Source organism: Nematolebias whitei, chromosome 9, assembly GCF_014905685.2.
Source record: "Nematolebias whitei isolate Nwh7 chromosome 9, NemWhi1, whole genome shotgun sequence".
NCBI classification, from domain to species: Eukaryota; Metazoa; Chordata; class Actinopteri; order Cyprinodontiformes; family Rivulidae; genus Nematolebias; species Nematolebias whitei.
This window is the reverse complement of record NC_056506.1, coordinates 43,186,665-43,204,343: the sequence shown is the minus strand read 5'-3', so window position 1 is coordinate 43,204,343 and position 17,679 is coordinate 43,186,665. Positions and strand designations below refer to the sequence as shown.

General features: G+C 41.3%; 2 protein-coding genes across 4 annotated transcripts in view; both read left to right on the top strand.

The window, feature by feature from the left end:
* The window catches only part of ankrd12 (ankyrin repeat domain 12), a 51,795-nt gene extending 48,853 nt beyond the window's left edge, over window positions 1-2,942 (top strand). For all 3 annotated transcript variants that reach the window (XM_037682382.1, XM_037682380.1, XM_037682381.1), the window contains 3 exons: window positions 46-189; window positions 273-368; window positions 2,181-2,942. In XM_037682382.1, coding sequence (XP_037538310.1) covers window positions 46-189; window positions 273-368; window positions 2,181-2,366 — 426 coding nt within the window. In that variant the 3' untranslated portion in view covers window positions 2,367-2,942. The remainder of the gene's footprint in view (window positions 1-45; window positions 190-272; window positions 369-2,180) is intronic.
* Window positions 2,943-5,338: 2,396 nt separating this feature from the next.
* twsg1a (twisted gastrulation BMP signaling modulator 1a) overlaps window positions 5,339-17,679 on the top strand; it is a 22,986-nt gene continuing 10,645 nt past the window's right edge. The window contains exons 1-2 of the mRNA XM_037681862.1: window positions 5,339-5,518; window positions 5,983-6,153. Of these exons, the coding sequence (XP_037537790.1) occupies window positions 6,019-6,153 (135 nt within the window). The 5' untranslated portion in view covers window positions 5,339-5,518; window positions 5,983-6,018. The remainder of the gene's footprint in view (window positions 5,519-5,982; window positions 6,154-17,679) is intronic.

The following is a 17,679-nucleotide window of genomic DNA, read 5'->3' as shown; positions in this document are numbered from 1 at the left end:
GGGTCGAGTTCACGGCACTGACCGGAGCGATTTTTGTTCCTTCAGGAGAAGCTGATCGTTTCAAACGAGCAGGAGGTCCTGCGAGTTCACTACCGGGCAGCGAGGACCTTGGCCAATCAGACGCTGCCGTTCAGCGCCTGCACCGTCCTGCTGGACGCAGAGGTGTACAACATGCCTCAGGACGTCCAGGTGAGGAGCAGCAGGCTGAAGGCGAAACCACCCCAGTCCGATTTATTAAATATGTCATCATCTTTGTTTGTTTTGTTTTGTAGAACGACGACGGTAAAACATCCGTAAGAGATCGATTCAACGCCCGGCAGTTCATGTCCTGGTTACAGGACGTCGACGACAAGTTTGACAAACTAAAGGTAGGAGCTGCGGAGCTCGCGCCGAAGAAGACTTAAAGCTAGCGCTAAGGTTTATTGTTAGTTTATATACATTATAAACTGTTGTACTGTATAAACTGTCTGTTATATGTTTGTTTATATGTTTAAATTAACTAGAGAAACCGCATTTCCTTCGAAAATGTAGCGTGAATGCTTATTGCTGAAGAACCCGCTGAAAAACAGCTGAAATTAATGAAAAACATGCTGAAATGGAAGAACAAGCCTAAGTTAGCAGAAGAAAGCAGAAAGAACATATTTGCTGAATTAGGTTTAAATAAGCAGAAATTAGCACAAAAATTAGGAAATTGGCTGAAAAAGCTGAAATTAGCAAAAAGTTGCTGAAACGTAGCTGAAAAGGCAGAAAGAAGTTTAAGCTACAAGAAAGAAGTGGCAAGAACTGAAATTACCTAATGTGGATTTAGCTGAAAAAACTAAATTTGGCACAAATCAGTTAAATGGTAGCTGAAATAGTAGAAAAAGCTGAAACTAGCAGAAATAAGTTAATTGGGCTGAAAGTAGCAAAAATTACCACAAAAAAAACTTGGAATTTTTCTGAAAACGGCTAAAGTTAGCTAGAAAATGCCATAAACATAGCTAAAAAGGTAGATCAAGGTTAAAATATCAGAAGAAAGAAGACATGTTTGCCCAATTAGGCTGAAAGAAGCATAAATAAAATGTTTCGATTCAATTTATTTAAGTAGCGCCAACTCACAACAGGAGTCGTCTCAGAGCACTGAACAGAAACATTCACATACATAAAAATCAGGTAATTTATCTAAGGAGCCAGAGATGAGCACAAAAAAGTGGTAATATATTCAAAAAAGCAGAAATTTTCAAAATCAACTAAATAGTAGCTAAAAAAAAAAAAGCAGAAACAAGTTTAAATTACCAGAAGGAAGTGGAAAGAGCACATTTTTGCTGAATTGGGCTGAAAGAAGGTTGAAATAAATGCAAAAAAAAATGTGGCATTAGCTGGAAAAGCTAAAGTTAGCATAAAGCAGCTGAAATAGCAGAAAAAAACTGAAACTTGCATAAATAAGCTGAAAGGAGCACAACAAGTTGAAATTAGCAGAAAGAAGTTAGAAGAAGCACAAAAATGTTTTAGATAGCAGAAAGAATCTGAAAAGAGCACAAAACGGCTGAAAAGCAGCTGAAATTAGCTGGAAAAAGCTTAAATTTGCACAAGGAAGCTGAAAGGAGCTGAAGCAGAACAAAATGTGAAAGGAGCAGTAAAAGGTTGTAAACAGATCTAAAGGTTTGAAAGATGTAAAATGAGCTCAATTCTTTTTCTTCGAGGAAAGAAAATGGCAGAAAAGGTTAAGTATTTCAAAAAGCTAAAGTTGCACCAACACCAGCAGGATTGTCCTGAACGAGCTGAACGTTTTGTTGAAATAGCACAAAAATTTGGGAACGAGAAAGATGCTGAAAAATGTACGGAAGAAAAATGTCTCACAGTAGAGTGAACGCTTCATAAATGTGTAAACCTGAACATATTTGTAATATAATTAAATAAACGTTATGCGTCATAAACATTCTCACTGTTAGAAGTCCTGTTTTAATCAAACTACACTTCCGTACGAACATTTAGACTCGGACTAAACGTTTAGAATGTCCGGGCGTAGGGGCCCTGAATGCATCATTTTCCAGCTGTGTCCGAGACTAAAATATAGAAACGTCTCCAAAGTTTGACTCGCTGCCGTCCTGCAGAACCAGACCTGACTGTTAATCCCTGCAGATTAGATGTTTTTCACGAGCAGCCAGTTGAAGTGACGTCCTGTCCCTGTCCCTCCTCAGACATGTCTCCTGATGAGGCAGCAGCACGAGGCGGCGGCTCTGAACGCCGTGCAGCGTCTGGAGTGGCAGCTCAAACTGCAGGAGCTGGACCCGGCCACCTACAAGTCCACCAGCATCTTCGAGATCCCCGAGTTCTACATCCCGCTGGTGGAGGTCAACGACGACTTCGACCTCACGCCGATATGAGCCGAAGGATGGGGAGGATAAAACGAAGCACTTAGACTGCAGCGCCGGCACGAAGGAGCACTTAAATACGAGACCGTCGTACACCGGAGCTCCTCCAGGAGGAGGACTGAGCAGGAAAACGGCGTCCAAGAACCGGATGAGTCCAAGAACCGGATGAGTCCGTGCGGGTCGGAGCCGCCGCTCCTCACGCAGGGTCACACAGCTGACAGGTTTCAAACGTTTTCAGAGTGTTCATACGTTGTGTACAGGCCGTGCTCTTAATTTTTTAACTTATTTTATACATTAAAAATGTGCATTTTGTAAATAGTTCTGTAATTATTTTAAACCTGTAAAAAACAAAAATAGATATTTTGATTGTAAACTTGTCGTCTGTTTAAATGGACCAAAGTTGTTGTTTTTTATATCGCGTGTCCTCTTCGTTCGTGGCGTTCTCGTTGTTGTTTATTTTTTTCTTTGGCCGACTCCTCCTCCCTCGCCCGGAGCTTCGCGCCGCAGCCGGAGGGTTTGACTTCGGCCGTTTAACGCTCTGCATGTTCGTACTTCCTCCCCTTCAAGGCTGTAAATGTGGAACTTAATCGTGACGTTTTCTGACGCGTTTCAGCGCTTTTTTTAATTTTTATTTTCCTCCCCGACATCGTGTCTCTTTTCTCCGCCTCACTCCTCGTGTGTTGCTCATTGTGTCTCGCGCACATTAAAGTCTGTTGCTTCCAAGAAAATAAAAAAATAAATAAAAAAAACTTTTACAGTTTCAATGTGAGATCACAACAAATCCTATTTTTTCAACATAATGCCTTTTGAACGATAGTTCTAAAAAAAATGTCTATTTTAATATTTACTTGTTACATGACATGTACATATTTGTAATATATAATTGAATAAATTTTATTTGTTGTGAAACTACTTTTGTTGTCTGGTGATTGATTTGAACTTTTCTTCCAGTGCAGTTTTCTTCTACACCAGTAGGTGTCGCTGTTGGCAGGAAAAATCTAAATACAGCATTGACCTTTGTGGGCATTAAATGGAGCAGAAATTTAATTTAAAATAGAAAAAGTATTGGCTGTTTGAAACATTAACTTCTTCTTTTGGCTTTTCCCTCTTCAGGGGTCTCCACAGTGAGTCCTCCTCCATCTCTCTCTGTCCTCACTCCAACTACCTCCATGTTCTCTAACTGCATCCATGCATCTTCTCTTTGTCTTTTTCATGGCAGCTGCATTTCGTCCTTCTACCAGTATACCCACTCCTCCTAAGGAGAACTTCAGCATATTCATTTCTGCCACTTCCAGATCTGTCTTCTGTCTTTTTGTCCATGTCTCTGTCTCCAGAACATACAACATAGCTGGTCTCACTGTCTTGTAAACTTTTCCTTTGACCTTTGCTGACACCCTTTGTCTCCATCCTGCCTGGACTCTCGTCACTTCTTTACCACACGCCCCATTTTCCTGGACCGTGAACTTCAAGTACTTGAAGTCCTGCGCCTTTGTGACCTCTGCTCCTTGTAGCCTCACTGTTCCACCTGTCTCCCTCTCATTCACACACGTACTCTGTCTTACTACGGCTGACTTTCATTCCTCTTCTTTCAAGTGCATACCTCCACCTCTCCAAGTTCTCTTCCACCTGTTCTCACCACAGATCATAATGTCAAATGCAAACATCAGTCCATGGGGATTCCTGCCTGAAATTTAGCTTTTGGGTACAATTTAGCTGATTTTAGCTTTTAGGTACTATTTTGCTCATTTTAGCTTTTAGTTTTTATTGTCACAGTTTTAGCTTTTAGTTATTATTTTGCAAGTTCAAGCTTTGTCTTTATTTTAATGCATTGTTAGCTTTTAGACACTTTTAATCATTTTAGTTTTTAGTTACTCTTTTAGCTCATTTTAGCTTAGTTTTACCCATTTTACCTTTTAGATACAGGTTTGCCAAGTTTAGCTTTTATGTACTTTTTAGCTGATTTTAGATATTGTGCTACTTTTAGCTTTTAGGAATTTTTACCAATTTTAACTTTTAGATACAGGTTTGCTAATTTTAGCTTTAAGGTATAATCTAGCTGATTTTAGCTTTTAGGTATGATTGTGCTAACTAGTTTAAAAGGTATTGTTTTTCTCATTTAAGATATTAGTCATTTTATGCCTTTTTAGTTTTAGACACAATTTTAAATTGTTTTTAGTTACTTCTTAGCTAATTTTAGCTTTTAGGAAATATTTAACCCATTTTAGCATTTGTTAATTTTAGCTTACATATATTTTTAGCTGATTTTAGCTTTTAGGAGTTCAACACGTTTTAGCTTTTAGATACAAATGCGCTAAATTTGGCATTTAGGTACAATTAAGATGATTTAAACTTTTAGATACTCTTTTGCTAATTTAAGACTTTAGTTTTATTTTACGCATTTGTAACTTTCAGATACTTTTTAATTGTTTAAGCTTCTGTTCAGCTAGTTTTTACTGAACAGCTCAGTGGTCCAGCAGTCAAACCTCAGCTGCAGGTTGACAGAACATGAACGTTCTGCAGATTAATTTTAAACCAAAAGGATAATCCTAATCTGTAAATATGAAACAGTTTCCATCCTCACTTCCTCTCTCTGAATCTGAAGAACCAGATTAATAATCTGCCTTTTCCTGCCCGCAGTGTGTTTGTTGTGGCCCCTCCTCTGGACCCCCGCGGAGCTGGAAGTGGCCCCTCAGAGCCCCGGGTCGCTCCTCAGCGGGGAGCCGCTCAGCTTCACAGCTCGGAGGGGCCCTTTCTCACCCAGCCCGCAGATAAGAACCAGACAAAGGGTTCTTTAATCTGGGAGGGGGGGTTCGACAAGAACCCAGCGTCCAACTCACGTGTTTGGAGAGGTTTTTACGCAGCGCTTTTTACGCACGCACCTCCTTTTCTTGGGACTTTTTTTTTTTCTGCTGCAGGGAGGCGGACCACTCAGTGAACACCCCCCCTCCCCCCCTCGGAGTTCGGGTTCAGGTTTTTCTGGGTCCTGAGGAAAAGGAGCGGTGGAAAATGGACCGTGTGCCTTTAAGGCGCCCGACTGCCTGTCGCTTTGTGCTGCGGAGAGACTGACGCCCCGTGGACCCAGTGGACACGGACACCATCCTGGAGAAGTTCAAAGAGGAATCAGCCTCCGTCCTCCTCCTCGAAGACGAGCGAACTGCGCCGCGGTGAGTTCAGACCTTCTCCAGTCTTCGGTTCTGCTCCGTCACGGGCTCGTTTTTAGAAGTGGAAGCCGCAAAAAGGAGAAAAAGAAACGAGGCAGCTTTTGTTCCTCACATGTTGCTCCCTCCTGAGGAGCGGGACAAACGCGCAGCGAGCTGCTGGGGTGGGAACAAAGCGGAGAAAGTTCTCCTGGGGAGTGAAACCAAAGTGGGCGAAGGGGAGCTGATGTTGCCAGATGTTGCTACTCCTCGGCTTTGAATGAAACGTGTCCGCAGGCCAGTTTTTTGATTTTTTTTTTCTTCTCAGCGAGATGTTTACAAGACAATCCCAGGTTTTGTTTTTACTGTAGATCTAAAAGTTCAGACGCCAGGAGAAACTTTCTGCCATCAGGAGGAGAAAAATGTTTTCAGGAGTCAAGTTTTCCACTTTTCCTTTCTTGGGGTTTAACTGTGTTTCCTGTTGCTGTAAGGTGTTTCTCAGTTGGATGCCGGTGTGAGCTGCCAGGATGAGGCCTGCTCAGCTGATCCTCCCCACCACAGCAGCCCTCCTCTTCCTCCTCTTCCTCCTGTCAGGACCGTCCCCTACCTTCGGCTGCAACAAGGCCCTCTGCGCCAGTGACGTCAGCAAGTGTCTCATCCAGGTGAGATTACACGCTCCACGCCGGGAGTTATGAGCGTGGGCTGTGGGTTCACAGCCGAATGATGCAACCCAGTTCCTCACCGCAGTGCAGCCAAGATTTCCTTCTTCCAGCTGTTTCACGTGAACGGACCAGAACAGAACAAAGAAGGAGCACGAGAGTCTCAGAGATAGAATCGCTTTATTTCTTATGAAGCGGGTCCTAATTCAGTTTGTTTGGACGGTGCTAAGTCCAAGTCATAACCCCAGTTCAGAACCAGGATCAAGTCCACTTTTATTGCTTTTATAATCCGTCACATGCAGAATATTAGGAAATCCAGTTGGTAAGTGTCTGGTTTCTAAGAGTCTTTTTGTCGTACGCTTTATTCAAAAGCTCGTCAGACAAAGATCCGGAGCCTTCTGCAGCTTTCAGCTCAGCTTCACTGAATTTAACATCGACGCCCACTTTATTTAAGTGAAAATAAATGGACTCAACGCGGCTCCGGCTGTTGTTTACTCCCTGTTACACGGTGACTATGGCAAGTCCAGAAACATTCGGAACAAACGTTAAAACGTTCGCGTGAAGAAGGATTCTGATCGACCGTGTATAATAAAACGTTTAGCTGAAACGAGCTGCGTTTTCTAAACGTTCTCAAGGATCGCTGATAAATTATCTTTAAACGTCAACATGTCCGCTCCACTGCTTGTGTGGGTTCGTATTAGTTCAGCAAGGGTTCCTACGGCTCGGCTCAGGATGGCTTGTGTTCAGACTACATGTGGATTAAAAAGGTCCAGAACACCTTCAGAACTGGTCTTGAGGGAAAACACTTTTGGGAGTCCAAGGCAGTCGAAAGAGATAAAAACCGTTTTAAACGCTTAACGACTTACGGGATAGCTTTGGAAACCCAAGCCGACTCTAACTATAGGATTTATCAAAAAGTAGTAGACAAGGTGTCAGCCTCACAGACTGTAACTTTGTTGCTTCCACAAGAGCTGAGCCTGATAACTGAAAGCTCTACATCTCATTTTACTTTTAGAAACTCTAGGAACCACAAGTAAACCTGCAGCCTGAGAGTGAATTGCTCTGTTAGGAAACTATGAAACATCAAAATTAATTTTATCCTCAACGTGACAGCGAGTCAGTGGATAGAAAACTGGAGCGATGTGATCTGTCCTTCTCTCATGAGAACTCTCGCAGCAGCGTTTTTCATTTTCGAGGTTTGATTTTTAGTTTTTCGACACCCAGATAATAAAGAATTACAGCGGTCCAGTCTGAAAGTGATAAATGCGTGGAGCAGTTCTTCTGCCTCGTTTTGAGATGAGATGTTTCTACTTTTCAGTGACACTGTTCAGGTGGAAGAAGGTGTTTTTATTGTAACTCGCATCCTGTTTGAAAACACCAACTTTTTTTTTACTGGAAGACAAATTAATGAAAGGCTGAAAAGTCAACCTCCGTCTTCTCTGAGTTTAAACTCAGAAAATTAGGAGCCATGCAGGTGTTTTGTTTTTAATATAATCTAAGTTTCATGGATAACTATATCAGAGTATCGTCTGCACAGCATTGAGCATTTATCCCAGGGGTGCCCAACACGTCGATCTCAATCTACCGGTCGATCACCAAGGTAGTTTGGGTAGATCGCAAGGCATTAAAGAAATAAACTGAAATTTGTTAGTTGATTTTTCTACAGGGCCGCCGGTCTGGTCCCGTTTACACGACCTGAAATCAAAGGCTGCGGTTCAACCGTTCATTTACATGACAACAGCCCTCAGGGGGAACTCCCCACGGAGGTGTGAAATGCTCACAAGTGTGAAGTCGCACGTGCACTGCAGGCGCCTGCAGTTCAAAGTTTTTCTGCACGAACAGCAGTTATAATAAACGGCAGAGAGCAGAGTGTTTTTGTGCTGCTCACCCTTTTTCAGCATTTAGGAACAAAACTAATAAAATCCAAGTTGAACTAACTATGATCATGCAGACGCTACATGCTCAACGAGGGTTGCCAGATAAATGTAAAATGTCTTATTTACCCCCTCTTCTGTGCACGTGTTAAACAAACACAACACACACCTCAACTTAGATTATCTTTACTCAGCACAAATTACAGTTTAGGTCAAAATACTAACACTTTAAAGCGACAGTACTAAATATCATAATTTCTTATCTGGCAACCCGACTGAAATAGAAACTACAACCGCTCATCTTTTGTTTATTAACCCCAATTTTCATTCATTCAACCTTTATTTATACAGGTTAGTCTCAATGAGCCTCGAGGACTCATTTACAAGAGAGACCTCTTTTAAAGATTCAATAAACGTTGAAAAAACATGAACATTTCCAGAGGTTGTTCTCGTGTAAACGGGGCCTTATAGTAAGTAGATCACTTTGACCTTGTCATTTTATAAGCAGCTCGCATGCTGAGAAAGTGTGGGCTCCCCTGATTTATCCCTTTCTGTTTAAAATCTTTACATAGTGGAAGCATTTATACAACAAAGAGTATCGGTCCAAACACTAAGCCCTGAGGAACTCCCTAACTAACTGGTGTTTTGAAGAAGATTCATTATTAAAATGAGCAAACAGAGAAATATAATTTAAACCGTTTTAGAGCCGTTCCTGTAATCCCAAGTCTCCGTACAGCGTCGAGGTCTATAAGGTGTGGGCTGAGCTGCAGTTCCAGTGGGTTTACGAGAGGTTTCCTTAGACCAGTTCCCACTTTTTTCTGTTGACTTTCTGACATCATTTCCTGCGTGTCACTTTTTCCTCCCGTCTCCCAGTTTGGACGTGGTGGGTGTTGTTGCCTTCTGGTCATTCAGGGGTACAAAAAGTGAGCTGAGGTGTTAAATTAGCGCCGGCTGTTCGGCGGTCCTGCCTCTCCTGTTAACATTTTTTAAAACACAGTCTTTAACCTCTGTGGCCGTTTGACCTGTGTGACCTTGAGCTGATCTGTGGAGGACGGTGTGTGTGTGTGTGTGTGTTGTTTTTAGCAGATGGATTCTTTGCGCAGGAAGTTTGCAGTTTTTATGTAAAAGAATTCTTTAAGTAAACTCAGATGAGCTTGACGTGTTTAGGTGAACCAGGAAATCCAAAAATATGAGATTATTTTTCACTTCTAGTGCAACTAGAGTCTTTAATCAATAAAATACCAAACTTATATCCTGCACGTATTTTAGTTTTTGGTTAAAACTAAACATTTATGATTAATTTTAGGATTAATAATTAAAGCCTTTGCTGCTTGAAGTCCTAATTTAAAGCTATTTATGGTCATTTTTGTTTCCTTGAATTGAGCCTGCTCAGGGTAAATGTTATTAATCTGGTTAAACAGAGTTTTATTTTCATAAAGGGAACAGGATTATAATTTATTCTTCAAAGGAGACTTCCTGTCAGCAGTACAACAAAATAAAGAAAGGAAAAGTTCAGCTTTTAAGTAAAAAAAAAATTTCAAAGCTCATAAAAAACAATAAAGTAACGTTAAAATAACTTTAGAAGCGATATCTGCTGCTTTTGTTTGATCCAGCTTAGTAAAAGTTGTCTGTTAGCAAAATATCTCATGAACCGCTCAGCACGTTTTGTTTAAAGTTTCAGGAAATAATCTTTAGATGCACATCTGTAAGTGATCAACTTTTAGAGTCAGCCCACTTCAAGATGGCTGCCACAGCTAACTCGCCTTAGAAAACAAAAAGTAGGCTGCAATACAGTCAGTTTTACAGAAAATGGACTGAAATTTGTTGTGGTAGTAGCTGAGAGTCATTCCAAGAAGACTTGCCTAAAAAATGTAAAGTTTTCAAAATATAATGTTCTTCATTGAAAGCTCGGCTGCAAGTAATTATAATTTAATTTAAAAAAATCATAATATTTCTGATTATAACTATTTAAAAATATAAATGATTTTAATCCTATAAAACAAATAATTTGGGAATGATTGACACATTTAATAAAGATGTAATTTGCCTAATGGTGCATAAATAATAAAAAAAAAATATTTGTACGAAATCTAAATCTCAAGCAGCAAATGTTTGGATTTTTTAAAAAACAAATTAATTTTTTTTATCGGTGCAGAGTTCATTTTTATGTTTTTATTTATCACATTTTTAACCTTTTAAAGTGAAAATGTTTGTTGCAGATTTCTGTTCTGCTCGTTTTGAACTTCCAGGTGGATAATTTCCTCCAACGAACCCGGGCCGCAGAGTTCCTGCGACCCCGCCGACACTAACCTGCCAGCTGTCACAAACCAGAGCGATGGTGTGTGTGAGACGGTGTGTGTGTGAGACGGTGTGTGTGTGTGAGACGGTGTGTGTGAAGGAGAAACCTCTCCGCCTCCGGCCGTTCTGCGGTTGTTTCATGTGATTAGTGGGATCTGCTGCCTGACGCTGGCTCGTTACGCTCCGCTGCCGTCTCAACTCATTTGTCTGGATCGTCTAAAACCCCTGAGGGTGGGAGAGCATGAGAGGAGGGGTGGGCTAAGGTCAGGAGGAGGTGTGTGTGTGTGTGTGTGTGTGTGTGTGTGTGTTAGAAGGATGGAGGGAATCAAACTGTGCAGCTCAGTCCAGTCCAGGCGGGGTGGTGCAGCGGAATTCAAAGCCCTGACCCAAACAGAACGGTTTGGTCTCTCGTCAGGACGGCGCTGCGCTCGTTCTGTTTCCCATGATGCTCTGCGCTCGTTCTGTTTCCCATGATGCTCTGCGCTCTTCCCTCAGCCGCTGAGCTTCGACCCGATCGTAAGAGTTTCCACCCGAGAGGCCAAATAAAGCCTCGTCCGTCTGAGTGGACACACAGCCGCTGCAGAGGCACAAACGTCTTCTGTTCGCTCTTTTTCTCTTTTTCTTTTTTTAGCTCAGCTCTTTGAATCCTGATAAGTTCAGAACCTAAAGACACACTTTCTGACGGCGTAGTTTACCCGACAACCTCGACGAGGCTCAAGTCACCGACAAATGGCAGAAATTCTGTAACGTTTGTGCTGATTTGGGTTTGTTTTTATTCTTCAAACTATTTGTAAAACATAATTAACGCCTGTTTTAGCCGCAGGTGATAATAATCTTACAGTGTTTGTCTGTCAGCAAAATATCTCATGAACCACAGTATGAGTTTTAAGGAAACCTGCTAAAACTAATCACTGGATGTACAAATACTACTGTAACTGTTGGAGTCAACCTGATTCAAGATGGCCGCCGCAGCCAGCTGCCATTAGGCAGCACAAACGTGACTCTGTGTTGTCTCTGGAGGGACGCGTCACCTTTCAGACGACCTTGTGTTGAGAAGTTGTTGCTGTTTTGTCGATCTTGTGTGAAATCGCCATCAGTGGTTTGAATGACTCTCAGCTACTACCACCTCAATCTGCAGCTCCGTGTCTTTTCTGAATTGGTCGATTGGACGTTGACGACGATTACTTCCTGAAGGTTAAATTAAAAATCTCTCCGGTGGTTCTTGAGACTTTAAAAATAATCCACGTATCGTGTTGAGACCGTATCAGCCGATGATCTTAAATGAGTCCGTTTCTGGGACAAAACGACTTCATTTGACGTTCCCGTGATTTTTCTCCGGTTTGGTTTATTCCGTCGTCGCGAAGCGCAGAGCGGGAATTGGAAATACCTTCCGTCCGTTCGTCCGTCTGTGATTGCTGAAGCATGAAGACTTGAAAAATGTCCGAGGTATCGACTTCTGTTTTGGTGCGTGGCCACATTTAGGTGCAAGAAAGGTTCTTTTTGAAAAGTGAGTCGTCAAAATCCAAGATGGCTGCCACCGTATATGTACGTCCTTCTTGTGAGCTGGATAACTTTTAAAATAAGCAACGAGCCAAATTAATTAAATTTTGATCTGTGGCTGTGTCTAGCCATAAGAAAGACCACTATAGAAAATAGGGTTGCCATGTTAAAATCCAAGATGGCCACCACGATATATATATTATATATATATATATATATATATATATATGGAACTATGCTTTTTAGTTTGTATATTGCTTAAAAGTATAATTTCTTCAAATGACTGGTGTGGCCTGAGGTTAAACTATGGTGGTCAAAGCCACCGTTGGCCACCCCCTGGCTCCGCCACTGTACGTGGTGGTGGATAAAAGTGTTCCCTCCACTCGCCAGGACCTGTCACTCTGCACCATCTCTCTTCTACACAGTGTAACTCCAACCCTCTTTAATATCTTAAAAACATTAAGGTTTACTTCCCTGTTCAAGTCCAGACCAGAAAAACATTCATCTTGAAAACTACAAACATTCAGTATTTAAATCCCACAACGACAGGGGACATTAACACGCCGCTTGTCTTTGTTTTCTTAATGCCGCCTTTGGATGCATTATTCCTAGGATCAGATCCTAGTAAGAGGTTTGGGGGTGGACAGGGTTGAGCTGTGTGTGGTTCTGTAACCTCTCACCGATCCATCTGAAAGTCTTTTACGGTCGCCGGGACTGTTTACACGAAGGAGACGGTCCCTGCGATGACGGAGCAGAAAGGATAAACAAAAGAGGGGAAAACAAATAAAACTAGAACTGCAGGCAGTTATCGCCGGAGTCCAAGCCACATGTCGACCCTGGCCCAGATTCCTGTCTACCTGGTGTACCACATGACCTGTAGCACGAGGAGCAAAAATGACGAGGTCCCGTTGAAGTGTTCAGATTTATTATATACATACATAAACATATACATATATGCACACACACACACAAGATGCAGACCAAAATGTGCAAACCTTACAAATAGTTCCTTTTGACCTGGATAAGAGTGCCTTTTTGCCATTTATTATTGGTGCAAGTTCTCCATCTGGCCTTCATAATGTTTCTTTAAACTTAAAAAGGATTTTTACAAAGAAGGATCTTAAAGCAAGCGGCATTCTTCTTATGAGCAGTCATTGGAGGTTAATAATATTCAACTGCCTGCATTGTTATAAAGTGCTCAAAATAGTCACTAACAGCTGGCTATAGGTTGTGTATGTGCGCAACTCTTTTCAAGTTTGTCAGGTTGAATTTTTTTAACAAAATATGGTAATTATATTGGGGTACCGTATTTTCCACCATATAAGTCACATCAGTCCAAATATGTCTAATAAAGTGGAAAAATAAATAAATAAATAAGTTGCATCTATTATGCGTCACCGTTGACCACCCGGAAACGTGGGTCGGTGTTGTGTCAAAAATTTATTGGCTGTCAAAATGACAGTCGTGGGAGCGTGCACGGGAGGACTTTATCAAGAATTTAACAAGATTAACACTTAGAAACAATTATTTGTTTGCTTGAAATTATAGCAAAGCTGTGTCTCAGTTTAACTTTTCCTTAATAAATGCACTTTAATAGTCAAATCAGCTGATTTGACGTTTGTTCCACGAGTTCTGGAGCGAGACGAAGAAGGTGGCTTTGTATGGCAAGCCAAGTGTCTTATTAATAGCCCCTTTTACCTATTAACGAGACACTTGGCTTGCCATAATGCTCGAGCGCCCTCTAGCGGCTGCAAATGGTAATGTTTGATATTTTTCATGTCAGAATGAATGAAATTGTCAGATCTCAGCCAAAAATTGGGTTATAAATATGAGAAAAGAAATGTATATTAGTTGCTTCAGTGTGTAAGTTGCAGGACTTGCAAATTTATGGAAAAAGGTGCAACTTATACGGTGAAAAATACGGTATATGAATAAGTCTTAAAATATCGAAAATCGAAAGGATTGGCTCTATTTAAACAATTGGAAAACGTGATTGAAAAAGGGGTGTGAATTTAATAACAATGTGTATATGCGTTAAAAATGAAATATATGATAGCTAGCTAGCCTAAATAAGGTATGCATTAAAATAACACTCTCTTAAAATCAAATCAACTTTTACCGAATAACTTTTTCAGAGCCACTATTCAAGATGGTATAAACTAAGGAAGGTTTCAGGCTGGTCGGGTTTGAGTCCTTGGAGAAGAAGATTTTTGAAGCTGTTACACTTTATGCCCATTTATAAATAAAGGTATATTCTCAAAATAGATTAACCTGTGGTAAAGAATACAGTACACAAATAATTAAGAGGCAACAACTCAATGATGGGGCTTATAATTCTGGAGTTAACAGTCCTCCAGGTTTTAACTATCATTGTAGCGCCACCTATGGGTTCAAGCTGATAACGGTTTAGACTACCAAAGAGCGTATTCTACTCGGAGCTTTCGAGTGGGAAGTGCAACTCCGGCGGGCAGTACCTTTGCTTTAAGGACGTCTTTAGACATAATCTGACTGCATGTAGTTTGGCCACCGAAGAGTGGGAGGAGGCTGCTTAAAGAAGATCAATTTGTCGTTCAAAGGTCAAAAAAGGCGTCTCAGACTTTGAAAATTCTCACCTTTCTGAGTTAGACCTCAAACGACAAATTCATAAGAACTGACCTAAACCCTCTTACAACTACACCTACAATGCAGGCCAGCCATACTGCGTGACCTGCGGCCGAGTATTTAAGACAAAGTTCAGATTTGCCAACCACATACGAGCACAAGCCAGAAGCTAGTCAGGGTCGCCATCATCTGACAAGATGGGAGACGACAAAATCATTGGTATTATAAAGCAATTACCATACTTTTATAGTCCACGGCACACAGCGCAGAGCTCCTGGGAAACCCCTCCTACTGCACCACACGGGCTTCTTCTCGCTAGAGTCCCCACCCAGTCGCTGCATCCACCATTTGGCCACAGATCTGTCATGAAGAAAGCGCCACACTTTTCAGCAGACCCTCTCCTCCGTACACAGTCTGCACAATCTCTATCTAGGAGTTTTTGGCCGTTTGACTAATTTAGTGTTCCAAGAGTCGTACAGCTGAACGTCCGAGCGCATTTCAGCAGTGACAAACACGCCCACAAACTTCTGACCAATCACACAACACTCGGCGCTAGGGATATGCGATAAGGCATAAAATTCATATCACGATATTTATTGTGATGGGTGGCAGTAACGATATATATCACGATATGTTTTTTGTATAAAACTTGCAATAGAAATTTTTAAAAAAGCATAGGGTGTCATTTTGCCATCATTTATTTTGAAAACGGCTATACCACAAAATAATCTCTTACGAAAATTCCACAGAGTTTTTAAATAATAAACAAATCAAGTATTAGGCTTCTTTCTTGTAGTGCAGAACAGTGCAAAAGATCTCACATGCAGTTTTAGCCATATGTTTTACACAAAATAATATGTTGTTAACTCTTAACAGTTTCCCGTATTCTCACGAACAGCAACAGAGCAGCATTTTACACTGGAAACACTTAACCCTCCAACCCTCTAGTGGGCGTCTCCTTCCGCTTTAAGGAGAGCTGACACAAAATGGCGACCAGTTTCCTAGGTGGCTTTGACCAGAAAGGGTCTCGCAGTAAAATCACACAACACAGCATTCTTTTTGCATATCAGAGAGCAGGTTTAACCCTTTTTTTAAGCTCAAATGCACTCTCTAAAGCTGACCAAAAAACTTTTGATGAAAAAAACAACCTTTCGACGGAACACAGCGTTTTGTGCATGCGTCCGAATACGAGTACAGCAAGCCGGCTGTAGTTAACTTGTAGCTTTGCTACTTAGCTCTTGAAGAAAAGACTTTAACACCACTTACGCACAGTTTTCAACTCCAAAAAAGTTAACGATTAAATCTGACAACTGATTTTACATCAGACACAGCATTACTCTATCATAGGCTAAATGTCTATTGTTTCTACTGTGTACTGTATATATCGCACATTCCTACTCGGCACTTACGCCTGTGACAAAAAGTTCGACCTGGGCCTCGTGTCGAGGTGGGTGAAGCTGCTCTGAGAACAAAATTACACCATTTTTATCACGCAGCTACGTGAATGAGAGTGGATTTCATCGCTTCAAATGGAGTATGCAGGGCCCTTGACTGATTTTGTGACAGAGTTTTATTTTACTATAGGCCACGCCCACTTGAGCACAATTACATTTTAGGTTTAAGTTCAAGGGAAGGTCCTAAAAGTCTTTTGAAAGTTCAGATTTCCTAAAGTTCCAATTAGTAATTTTAGAGTGACTTTTTTTTCTGGTTGTAGCGCCCCCTATAGGACAGTCATTGTCAAATGCTGTCCACTTACTTTGAATTGAGTCCAGTAAGAGTAGTACAGTAGTCCCTCGCTTCTTCGCAGTTCGTTTATCGCGGACTCGCTCTATCACGGTTTTTCAAAATAAGATTGGACATGACACACAATTGGCTGATTGATGGATGAGTCGCACGATTGGCATGGAATTGTTATTTAAAATGAATTATTTTAAATTATTTAGCACCTGCTGCACATTTGTGCAACCCAGAGCTGCAACGTAAACTTCCTGCTGCAGCTGATCAGCTGTTCTCCGTGCAGAGCGGAGAAGTGGGCGTGGCCAAGAACGCTTGTAGGTGGCTGGGAGCAGAGGCAGGGAGCTGAAATCATGACATGTTGTACTCTTTTAGAGCATTTAGAAACATTGTTTAAAATATTGCAAGACTGTGGGAAGGGTTTGTAAAGCCTTTATACAAAGTATTTATATATACTACTATGTACTACTTGTGCTACTATTCCTACTTTGTGGTTTTTCACTTATCGCGGCGCTTCAGGTATGGGTCACCCGCGATAAACGAGGGACTACTGTATACGTTTCATCTGAATAGTTTTCTTACTTTACAAGTTATGGTTAAATTTGTTTAGCTAGCTTGCACAAATGATTAGCCTAGGCAAATCTTGCACACTTTAAAATATAAATGCTCGTCATTGAAAACTTGAAGTCTCTGAGACGTCTAGGGTTTAGATGGTGAGTTTCATTGCGATCAAACTTAAAACCTTGGAAAATGTTTAAATGTACTTTTTTTCATTTTTGTTATTTGTTAAGAGGAAATGGGCGTGGCCTGTGCTGTGGCACTCAGTGAGTCTAGCAAACATGGTGATAAAAACAATAAAATCAACAAAAACATAAATAGAACAGGGTTCCATGCTTCAGTGGATGTATGGAAACGTTTTTTTGTCTCCGCGGGTTTGGACCCCTAACGAAGGGGAGTTAAAAAGAAGGAAAGTACTGTGAGCTGTTACTGGGGGAGGAGCAGATTGTCCTCCTCTCCAGGTGTTTTCCTCCCCCTCTCCCCTTCAGTTCCTCCCCCATCGCAGTGACCTTGACGTGAAGGAATGTGCTCCCTGTTCGGCATCAGGAGGGAACAGAGGGGAGGAAGAGGAGCTCCTCCGGCGGTCGCTTTATAATCCCACCAACATGGTTTCAGTTCGGTCTTCTCCGCAGTCCGACACTTCAAAGACGAACACGGTCGACGTGTTTCGGCACGAAACCCAGCTGGAGTTTCATTGTCTGAGAGGGAAATCTATGTTGTGCACTCAGATAAGTTATTTTGTTTTAAATGTAAAGCTTCAAAATGAAGAATTCACAGTTTGAGGTCGTCTTAAAGGGTTTTTATTTCCAGTAAGGCAGCAGGGTGCTGGATAAGTACTGGTTTACTGTAAATAAATTACAGTAAAAATCTACTTTTGCAAATTTACAACAATTCATTTAAGACAATTTGCTACTTTATAATGTCATCCATCCATCCATCCATCCATCCATCCATCCATCCATCC